A 12309-nucleotide genomic window follows, 5' to 3' on the forward strand; every position below is an offset into this window, starting at 1 on the left:
TTGAACTGGCGTTATGGAATGATAGTTAACAGCTATCACAGAATAACTTTCTTCTAAAATTGGAAACTGGTGCTAACAATTCATCGTTAAATATTCTCAAATTTGCACCATTTCTGTGTTTTCAAAATATTTATTCGATTTGAAGTATTGGAATTGGATTTGTCCATCTCTCGTTCTCAACAATTAGTTATTTCTTGATTCCTGCCCGACTACATACTCGCTATTCATCAATTATATTTCACCGACTATCCAGTGGTGTATTTCAACGTTATTCGTCATTCGTAACCAATAAATTTTTACAGATAGATCAAGATTTACCATTGGCAACTTGTAAACTGGCAAGTTCATAGTTCGGTCTCCCATTTTTCACGCTTGACATACGTGACGGCATTCCAGTAACTTGCCTCTTGGACACTTAGAAAGTATTTTTGTTGTCGCAAAGTCAAGTGAAGGCTGGCAGGTTGACAAATACAATAGCAAGCAGCGATACCCAAGGTTATATCTTACATTTGGACATTTACCTAATTTCAGGTCGATTTGTTTATAGTATTAAATGAAACAGGTTAGATTGCAGCACTCATATTGGCCTGGAAAAACGGAGAATATCCTATTCTTGTGTATTATTTACAGGAAAATATATTAATTTTAAAATTATTCCACTGTAAGGTAAGGAAAATGGAAATTTTGAATTGCACTTAAAATTGGTATCAATTTAATTAATTATCAATGCATGGTATTAATCTTAATTTAATTGGAGGTACAGCATGTTTATTGTGGTGAACGGTACCAAAATGGTGGATGATTTGTGGTAATTGTAACGAACTACCTTTATTATATACTAACCAATGTGTATTGTGAGCGGGAAGACCTCCGCGGACGCCATTTTATTTTGCCACATAAATTTGCTTTTTATTGTTGTCGCAGCGACGATTATCGCCATTTATAAAATGTTAGTCGAGGAATGGATAGACTAGTGTTTTGAGATGTGACAGTGAAAAATAAACGTTTAAAATGCAAGTGCAAGATAAGAGCGATGGCTTACTAAATGTACATGAGACGTATTTTCAGTATTAAATTGTTACTGAAATAGTTTTATTCGTAAAAAATGGTCGTTTTCATTCCCAGAGGTATATCTCACTATAGTTAGTTATATTTGTGATTAGGGAAAATTTAAATAAATATTGTAACTTGATTGTACAGTTATTGTATCCCCATCTTATTTCATTTATAGCTTATTTTCGGGATTTTTGTAACCGTGCCTTGAGCAAAATTCTCATAAAATACTGTAAGGGATGTTCCAATTGTGAATGCATAACTACGCTATTGAAGAAAGTTTATACAAAAATGTTTTTGAGTCTCAATTTCCATACAAGATACATGGTAATATCACAGGTATATATATATAACTTATGTGAAACTGCCCATTATCCCTCTATGAAATAGGAATAAAAATGAAAATTGGAATCCTATAGCCATCCCAATTCCCACTTCTTTAGATATTTATAAATGTTCAACAAAGAGAAAGGTGGTTGTCATAGAAAATTTTAATTATATTTTGTTAAATGAATACTATCTAAATATAATATCTATTGTGTTTATGATTTCTCTGGGATTGTGGTTAGCATAAGCAATAGGCTAGGTTGATATGTTTGCTATTCTTTTATGGAATAACAAAACGTTGCTAGCCAAAGTTTCTAGATAGTTTAATTGCAATATTTCAAATATCGAAATTTAAAAATGTATTTAGTTGTTGTAATAATATTTACCACATGACAAAATAAATAATAATTAAAGCAGATGCCATTTGAAATGCCAATCGAGTCGTTTCGTATAGAGTAGTTATAATCACTGTCAGTTTAGTTCTAAAATTTCTGCAAAGTCAAAGCATAGTGGTATAAAACGAAAATTACCTATTATTTTTATCTGTTTAGGAAATATTGTATTAATTTATTCACTAATCGTGTTTCCAGCTCCCTCGAAAAAGCAGATTAAAATTCTGCAATATGGATATAGACAGGGACAATACGGGGGCCTTATTCTACTGTCGGGCTGGGTTGCTAGAACCACGTTTATTGTGCCATACCTTCCCATCACCAAGCCACTTTTCTATGGCATGTTGCACACCAGCTGTACATGGACATAGTCAGCAAAACTGTAATATATTATGGCCTTCTCCAATCTGGAATACAGATCTCAATGATATTGCTCGGAGATTGCTCATTGAACGTCGTTGCGTGAGTGAAAATAATTTTAACGAACCGAGACGTGAAGATAAAAACTTGACCCTGAGAAGTAATTATATGGGTCGTTGCTATAATCCTGCTAAAAATTTGCAAATAAATGTCGAAGGTTGGGGATGTTGTGACAAAACTGACAATGAACTTGGAGACGAGACTAAACATCATAAAATTCTGTCAGAAAACCGACTTTATGACGTCAAAAACAACGAAAATAATAACGACGACATATTTTCGTCTTCTTCCGCTTCAACAAATACTTTTTCTACTTGTGATAATTTAAATATTTCATCAAAATCTGATATTTTAAAAACGGAATCTGATGACGATACTCCCGATGAAGATGACGATAGCCAAGAACACAAAAGCGAACCGTTTTTGAAATTTGGTGTAAGAGCAATTCTCGCCAAAAAATCTCACAAAGAATCTAATTCTGGTGTTTCGTCAGGTTAGTAATATTTTATGTCATCCATTTTTCGACTCATAGAACTTCTAACTATAAACGTTATCAAAAGATCCAAAAAACTTCATTGAGCATGCCCCAGATCCAAGAGCCCTTCATGTCCATTAACATTCTCGACCATGGCTGAAAAGACAAATATCTTCTATCGCGCAATCATTTTAGTTGAAAACAGTTTTGAAAATCAAATATCAATAAATATAGGTATCGAAACATGTTCCAATTGTTATTACAATTTTTAAGACGATTTTTTCAAGCTATTTTTCAGGTGAATAATGAGTAGTTTTGTTGTTTCACACTTTTTTATATACAATTTATGGGTTTGATATAAAATTAACAGGAATGATGGTTCGAATCATTTATTCCCGTTTCTGCTTGTATTTTTTTGTTTCTCTATACATCCATCACGTTTATGGTTAAAATAAATCGGTCGGTATCCCAGCAATTCGAACAGGGCAAGCATGAAAACTTTGCAAAATTTGCACCAATATTTTCTCCTTCCGGTCGAAGTAATGACATTTGAATTCGTTTTTAAAAAGCCAAATTTCGAGACTCGAATGGAGCCATAATTTGTAATTTAAAAATCTTTTTATGTTCTTTATATATCTATATATACTTAAAAATTTTGTGCAAATCCGTTTGGTATTCGATAGCTTATTGCGTTAAAGTTGCTTCCATCTAAAAATATTAACCGTAAATTGGCTGCGCTTTTAAAAATCTTCTTATAATTTTGAAACACGAGATATACTTGTAATAAAAGGTATATATTGTGTGTAGTTTTATGGCATAAGTATTGGTCCATATCCGCCATGTCAGTTTAAAAAGCGTTTGAATGATGAATTCCATTGTTGTCGTTTGGGACATGTATTGCCAACTTCAGTATACATAATAAGGCTTAAGCAAACACCTTCTTTCCACACTTTTAAAAAAATAACGACAAAGTTTACCATTTCTATTATGGGCAATAAATTAACCGTGCACATAGCGCGTGACTCTACACAACTATGGAAGAAAATTCGTGCTACTCGGCTCCTAAATCAATCCACAAGTTATAAAGTTACTTCACTAAATCACGTTCAAGTAAACAATTGTTTTGAAAGCAAGTGCCGAAACGGACTAAATCCACAAAACACTATTCCGTGTCTCGCAATTCTGGTCATGTTTTCAAGGCTAATTTAACACGATTGAAATGTGTTTTTATTTGAAATTTTTTGTCACATTATTTTCTATTGTAAGAGAAAAGAGTAAATTGATATACATTTTTCGGTCAACTTGATCAGTTTAAACGAATCAACGATCTTTAAACTGGTTGCTCCGAATCACCAAATCATATGTTTGAAGTAGCTCTTAAATCGCAAGCACAAAAAATTTTTGTAAGTAAAAATGAAGACAAATTTGTTGAGAATGTAGCAATTTGTTGTTTTCGATTTATAATGCTACCAATAATGAAAGGTTGCAGCGTGGGATTCATGACAATGAAGACTAAAGCACTCATCAGCAATCAATTTTACATTTATGCAGTTATCCTCACTCACCAATGTCAATCTAAATTGAATCCTACTAATTTAGATAAAGTTTCAGTGAAAACAATCCACTTAGTATGACATGGGTTTATCTAATACCAAGTAAATTTAGGTTTTATTTTTCTTCAAACTGTTTTGATGAGTTAACTGTTGTCTCGTCCAATATTTTTGTTTAATTAGTATCCATTTTAGTCTATGAGTAAAAACGACGATCGTTTTAATTAACCGTCTACAATTTCAATGTCCACTACATTGTCGAGACAGGCATTCTACGGTATAAGGTTACAATCCCACGGCTTCAATGACCCTTGCCTTTCTAGGTAAGCAGTATATACGTCTTTTCATCAGGAGATGGGTTGAGAAGCTTTCTACTGGAATCAACACCAAATGCCATTGACCATTTGTTAGCCCTCCGTCACGCCATGCCCCTAAATTCACAATACGTCATTAGCTTTTTAACCTTGCCGTGAAACTGACCTCAAAGGGTAAAACTTTGGCAGATGCCTCAAGTAGACTTGTTTCCGTTTTCGCTAATTCGTACCTACCGCTTGTTAAAGTAGGCCGACTTTCCTGTGACATTTTTGTTGAACTTCGATTGTAATTTACGCATTGCCGTATTTAAATCACATATAATCGTTGCCAGAAACGATCTCGTACTATTCTAGAGTATATACTGGTCGACATATTAGTGACAATGAGTGTAGTTCATTATAAAACATATATTGATTTTCAGTTAATCTTCTACAAACAAAAACTAATTTGTTGGATATGAATCTTCTTGACATTTCTTTGAACAATTTTTAGCAAAATTTTTTATAGTAAATCAAACTTGAATCGAGCATAAAATGATTACCTGAGCAAAGTGCAATTTTGCGACAAAAACGTAAAGTAAGCACTTTTTAAACAAACAAAACCAAAACGCAATAAAACGTGGAATTTAGGCAAACAACGTGTCAAAAAACATCACTCCAAAAACCAACTGACAAGTTAACTAAGCCCGCTATAAATGACACACATCGACACCGATATTTAAATTAGGTGTGAAAAGCAAACTGAAACGTCTCAAGGCCGCGGGAGGAGCCATATTGCGGTTACGCTACGATACGCGTGATTGAAGCAAAGATTCTAACAAGGATTCCTTGAACAGATTAATGCAATTGCCTTGTCAAAACAAGCTCAAGTTTTTCATAAAAAAACTTATATCACCTTCGTCGGTTGCAAGTACATACCATGTTTAAAATGGCGTCAAACTTAACCACTTTTACAGCTAATACAAATTCTCGGCAATGTACAATTTCAAAGTTTCTAACGAACATGAAATAAAAGAAAATGCATCATATAATCTACTTATGTCTGCTGAGTTATTTTAATTTTTGGATAAATTTTTATATGCTTTGCAGATTTTTTTGAAATGTCAAATTATTGATTTTTGCAGGCACCAAATCAAGTCCATCTCACATTCCACCCACCTTACCATCTTCTCAGCAATTTGATCCGATTGATCAATATAAGAGCTACTTCCAGCAATTTGCTTTCCCTCTTCATCGAACTACATTTGGAGGTAAGCTATTTTTATATTTTTATGAAATGCTTTATAATTGTATTCCCGACAAGTCATACTGCACGACGAATTTACACATCTTTCTCCTCGAATAGGGCTATGAACAACACTCCACATACACAGAAGCAATTTTAATTTGGTACGATCGCAGTATTTTCAGATTCGGCATTGCCTACCGAGTGAGTATGGATTTTGGACGCGACGTCTTACCCTGCGATGCCGTTATAGTTAATTCTACCGCTTTGAAGGAAAGTGCCAGTGCGCAACTTCAATTTCATCATTTGTAGTTAATCTCATGTAGGGTATATAGAAAACTACGCAACGAGTTTTGTTTTGTGTTACTCCATATGTGAAAAAGTTACTTTTGTCTTATTTCCCCATCACAATTATTATTACGCAGATGTAGTTCAGCTTCGCTATTTGGTCTATCAACTTGTGGTTCAAACTAAAAATAATTGTTCTAAACTTTTTATCTTTTGATAAATGACGATTTTTAGTAATCTGATTATTTTAGATTTGTCTTTATAGAAAACGTACATTATGAGTATGAGTGTTTTCAATAACATTAATATGTATAAATTAGAGACTATTGAAAGAAGTTGATAAAGTGAGAAAAAAATTGATATTTATATTTAATGGATATCAAATTTTAGTTTTTTAATTCATTCGTCAGATTTAAAAAAATTCGAAAACAATCTTTCTTGTTTTCTAATGGAATTCCGAGGAAATTGGGGTTAACCTCAATGTTTGTTCAGTCGCTGTTTGTTTGAAAAATAACAGAATTTCCACATCGTCTACTTTTTCTCACTAATAACGTACAAGTAAGTAACAGCATCTGAAATAAAAGCATTCCAAATTGAAATCCAAACCACGCCAAGGTGGTTAAAAAAGAATCTATCTAGGTAGAAAAAATAAAAAATAAATAATTTATCAAAAACTTGATCGTAGGGCACTCAATTGTTTTTCTGAATGAGAATTATGGAACAAAAAAATTCCTATGGCAGATGAATTATTCGTCGAGATTGGGTTTACATTTTTTTCCGAATTTCCGAATTACATAGTTAAAAAAAAAACTTCAATATCATTTAGTCATGATATTTGTACGAAAAGATAGTCAAAAAAACTAATTTCACTTAAATGATTAGGTTACTGTGATGCCCAAGATTACAAGAGTGTAAATAAAATCATTGGAATCACTCTTACCCACCGTGGGTGTTATCCATTTGTAACTTTAATTTAATTAATTAATAAAAAAAAATTATTAAAAAAAATCACAAAACATTACATAGAAAATTAATGTATGTATGAGCAACGTTTATGTTAAATAACATAGGGTGTCCATAAAGTCTTACATTTTTTTTTAATTGCAAGAGAATTTATCGATGCCATATATTGTCAAACCTGGTTAAGATATATTGAGAACTGACTTCATAACAAAATTGAAATTGTAAAGGGACTTTATATAAATGAGTTGTACAAGTAATCGAAAAAAAGTAATACAAAGTTATACAAAATCTAAGAGTATTGTACAATTTTTGCAGAAATTGTGTTACCTGGGAGTTGTTGAATTCATTACCACACTAATATGCTTCATTTATAAAATACCTGTACTTATTTAATTTAACTCATATTTTGACTTTTTACAGACTTTTGGTGCTAAACATCATATATTATAGACTACAAAAATTCTCATTAATTGTGATCAAGAAAACTAATTCATGGTATTTTAAAATGTACTTTTAATTTCAACTGTATTATTTTGCCGTGATATATGGCAAAAGTGGATTACTAAGATGAAATATACGTCACTTCAATGAATTCTTTTGTGTCGTTTGCGTAGAAAGGTAATAATAATCGGAAAAGTTAATATAACATAATGTAATTTGCTCATATCTCAGTCAAAAAGTCGACATCAAAGTTAGAACGCCGCCATGTTCCATTGTATTAGATAATTCTTCCCAAATAAAGCGGTGTGTTAGACAAATATCTAAATCCTCTCTCACAATGTTATCACGCTCATAGTCATCTTACGTAAATCTTAGATAGACTGCCTTCGAACTACTGTTGAAAAATAAAAAAAATTATTGGAATTTTGATGGATTACCGGATGTGAAAAACGTCCCGCCATACGAATAAAATATGGTAACAAATTAAATTCTTGTAACAACAAGGGTTACAATTGAGAAAAGCTTAGGAATAACACTTACGTTTATTTCTATTTAAAAAATAAATTTAGAAAAATAAATTCTAAAACTCCGTAAAGGGTGATAATGTCTTAAATAATTTCTGAATTTTCGAAAATATGGAAATATAACTTACAGAAATAGGGAAAAATATAAGCTGAAAATATGACTGTAATTATAAAATCATTTTCTAATCGTCCCAAAAGTAAACTCGCACTAATTACGGTTATTTATTTACAATAGGTGTCTTTATGAGAAACATAATTTTTGTTTATTGCTCATAATATCGGGTATGTTTTATAAAACATTTGTTATAATATACCCGTATAATTTAGCGAATACAGCACCGCTTTCTAGAATACGCGAAAATAGTGACTATAATACGTTTCCCATGTTAGAAATATAAGTTTTGACCATATGTGATCAGGCACATATTATAAATATACTGCATTCTACAGAAGCGAATTATTTCTCGTCTTTACTCAACTAACTATTGATGAGTAGTTTTGTTATTTTGTTGTTTGAGATTTTGTTCTTATATTGACATGTTTTGAGAAAAAGACATGCTAATCAAATTTATCAAATAATTCAATGAAATTCTAGCGAGAAGTCAGAATTTTCTTGGTTAGAAAGCACTCAATAATCGGAAAGGACAGATTGTATTTTGGCAATGGCCTGAATAGACAACATACCAATGCTCAAATATAGGAATACGTCAAGTCAACTAGAAAAATTTGCCATTTTTTCTCTCTAAGTTACCGAGAAAAAATCGGTAGGATTATTATCGGATCGGCATAGTAAATAAACATAAGATTTCAAAACTCAGTCTAAGCTAGGGTTTTGAGGTTCTACTAGCTAGATCGGCCATACACCAAACATGACATCTTGTTCACAATATATAGAAATTATGTCTGATTTTGTTACATCTATCAAAAGTTCAATCGAGTCATCCAAATTGAAATGTCTTTTTTTTTGAAAAACATATGCCATTAATCCTAACGCATACTTTTTGGTCTGCATTTCTCTTATTAAACTGAAGGAATCTTAATCGAACCACATTTTATTGACCGTGGTTAAATACCCGCCCATATGGAGATACAATATTCTGGGTTTAAGCACAAGTAAATAAATAAATAAATAACACAACTCTTCAAGCTTCATATAACTAATTAAAATAATTTTCATCGAGTAAAAATTCGAAATTTTGCATCGCACAATATTACCGATATGTATCCATTATTTTGCCGTTTCGATCACGGCTGATATACTTTACTAATCGTTGCGACAGAAAAGTGGATGCAAAATGGCGGTGCTATAGTTTTACAAGCATACGCGTGATTTACGGCAAGTGACACCTGAAGATGCCATAAAATATCACTTTATTAATGTATATTAAAACGCACCTGTGACATTAGCTGAAGCTACGATTGAGTAAATGTTATCGCAAACAAATTTTATAGTTTAATTTACGTTCTACATGCTTTATACTAATTTTATTATTGTGTTAATAAAATGCCCTAAGCCAATACATATTTGAATTTCTAATATAAATATTTATTATGTTAGCTTGAGTTGGTTTAACTATTTTAGAATCACACATCTTGGAATCAATTTCTCTTTTCCCATGCAAGCCATCGATGAACTCCAGAATATAAATGCTAAACGAATGTTTAAAAATATAAAAACTAGTGTCGAACAATAACTATTCGAGTATTTGAACTAGTTCGCATAGTCTCAATGTCTCAAAGAATATCAAATCCCACCTGTCCGAGTTGAAACTGCATTTTCAATTATAAGTAACTGAAGGAGACATTAAAAAAAAAATTCCAAACTTTGTTTTGCAGTGCGAGTTATAATTTCAAATATCCTGATCACCAAATATTTTGGAGGATTACAGGCCCTAGGTTGTGTTTCTAGTTCCTTTATGTGATGTTTTAAATCTACGCTGCAAACAAGAATATATAAAAGCAAATAGTTAAATGTAAGAATCTGTGCTAGATTTTGAATATTTATTTTCGACCTTATACAGCCTACTGCATTATTTACGTCGTAAAAAAGCGGGACATCAGATTTAGTTGTGAAATATTTTAACGGGGTTGAATGTATTTTTCAGTACCGCATCACAATGTGGGCGAAATAGTTCCTTCCTATTCGTGGCTTCCTATAACAACAAGAGGAAAACCTAGACGAGGAATGCTACGAAGAGCTGTCTTTTCTGACCATCAACGAAAATCATTAGAAAAGAAATTTCAGCAGCAGAAATACATTAGTAAACCGGAAAGAAAGAAACTTGCAAATAAACTGGGTCTAAAAGATTCACAAGTACGTTTATTTACAAAATGTATAAAGATTTATGACTTCATAAATGATTGATTGCGTGTTTCCGAAATATTATAATAACCACTTTCTGATACTGAAGCGTATTGTTGTTGTGCGATCATACGATATTGGAAACTAATTCCAGAATTACGATAGTTCCAGTTTCACCATATTGCCCAGACAAAGAAAAGTATCGCCCTGTATGTAAATTGTTTCTTTATCGCATTCAACAACGACGCAAAATCCAGAAAAATCCAGTATTTAGGGATATGGAACTTACACGATTTTATTTTTTGAAAATATTTTTAATAAAACTAATAGAATACGCAGATTATTAGTCAATAAAATATCTTTAAATTCAAAACTTCGAATAACTTAAATATAGTATAAATGTTTTGTGAAGTAGAAGATCAATCGCAGATTTGTTCCTATACTCAATCCTAACACGGTAATTTGTTTGTTTCCATTAGAAACATAATATCTCGAATGAACTGGAATGAGACCATAATTTTACCTCCACATAAAACAGGATTTTGTTATTTGAGGCGGTTTTGAGACGGTTTCGGTCTCCTACAACAGGAGACTTAGAAAACATAGATACCTCAACATCTCTACTTTATACATCCATTCAGAACTCAATATTTAACAATTTATAGGTTAAAATCTGGTTCCAAAACCGAAGAATGAAATGGAGAAACACAAAAGAGCGGGAACTCCTCGCAAGTGGTGATGGAAACCGCAATTCAACTATTCCTCATAAAGACAATCCGAATCCCGATCTTACAAACACGAAAATCGAAACAGTAAGGGTACACACTTCTATTGTGGACGACAACGAAAAATCAATGTCTACTGCTGGTGAATCAGTGTGCCATTTATCCAAGCCTCTAGTAAATGGTGTGAACCCGGAAGTGGCACCCAACTATGACGAACCGGAAACGTCAACTTCTAGTAGTTTTCTAAAATTCTGTCAACGATATGAAGGAAATCCAATCCCGTAGATAACTTAAAAATAAAACCGAGCACAAAAGACAGAGCCAACGTTGGCAGTGGGCGAAGGTAAACTTGAACTTAAAGCCAAGCAACCAGATGCTGAATCAACATTGGTATTCTGATATGCGTGTTGTAAAAATCATAGAAAACTTACTATATCAATCATTACACCACTGTAACGCCACCAACATCTTAAATTAGGATATGTGTTAAGAGTTGGATTTGACTTTTAAAGTTGACGAATGTTATTTTTATACATAAAAATATATTTTGACTTATTTTGTATATTTTCTGCTACTTGTGCTCACAATATAATTGAGTTATTTTTCGCCTAAAATTGGAGTTTCCTGTAAAAAAATTACAAAAAACCTTGGCAAATGATCGTGTACATACAAATCATCCAGTTAGTTGGTTCATATTCACAAAATCTGCTTTCGTTGGTCAATATAAAAAGTTTCGAAGTTCGTTAATGAGAAAACAAACGCTGCTCATGTAGCGCGCTGTGTGACAACAATGGAATTTTGATGATAAAATAATGCCACAGTCAAATTTCAGTAAATGTGTCGCGCTTTTGATATAGGGAGATTGGTTGTACTATAAACCATTACAATGCTGCTTTACATTGCTTTTTTATATGATGTAGTGATAAGAAAATGTCCATGTAGAGCATTATTTCTACAATACTTCCGAACTTTGAACTCTTGAAACGAGGACCACGAGTATCGAATATGTTCCTAATTTAAGTCTACATTCTATTGTATATATCTTGTTATTTAGAATTGTCGATGCAAAAATTAAATTTTGTAATAAGTGTCTTTAAACTACTACCGGGAAGTTGAAAAATTTTAGGTAAATGGTAAAAAATTTAGAATAATTGATTTTTGTTACAAAGAAAACTGTAAAATATGACAATTGATTTCTGTTGATGGATGCAGTGAATTATAGTTACACAAATAAAAATAAACTAGACCCTTTATTCTTTTATAGAGAAAAATACATGCGCTATATGATGCTCATGTCATATGTGTAATAC

General features: G+C 32.1%; 1 protein-coding gene across 1 annotated transcript; it reads left to right on the plus strand.

The window, feature by feature from the left end:
- The first annotated feature begins 1935 nt into the window (after positions 1-1935).
- On the plus strand, positions 1936-12235 carry LOC120333358 (uncharacterized). Its single transcript, XM_039400764.2, has 4 exons — positions 1936-2685; positions 5656-5781; positions 10078-10286; positions 10940-12235. Exons 1-4 carry the CDS (start codon positions 2004-2006, stop codon positions 11282-11284), a joined length of 1362 nt encoding a protein of 453 aa, XP_039256698.2. The 5' UTR covers positions 1936-2003; the 3' UTR covers positions 11285-12235.
- Positions 12236-12309: the final 74 nt, after the last annotated feature.

Source organism: Styela clava, chromosome 13, assembly GCF_964204865.1.
Source record: "Styela clava chromosome 13, kaStyClav1.hap1.2, whole genome shotgun sequence".
Taxonomy (NCBI): domain Eukaryota; kingdom Metazoa; phylum Chordata; class Ascidiacea; order Stolidobranchia; family Styelidae; genus Styela; species Styela clava.

Excerpts from the sequence above, each read along its gene's own strand:
- LOC120333358 (XM_039400764.2), top strand. The coding sequence starts at position 2,004 with ATGGATATAGACAGGGACAATACGGGGGCCTTATTCTACTGTCGGGCT. Across the intron at positions 5,782-10,077 it reads TCATCGAACTACATTTGGAG|TACCGCATCACAATGTGGGC; the intron begins GTAAGCTATTTT and ends TGTATTTTTCAG. Across the intron at positions 10,287-10,939 it reads TGGGTCTAAAAGATTCACAA|GTTAAAATCTGGTTCCAAAA; the intron begins GTACGTTTATTT and ends AACAATTTATAG.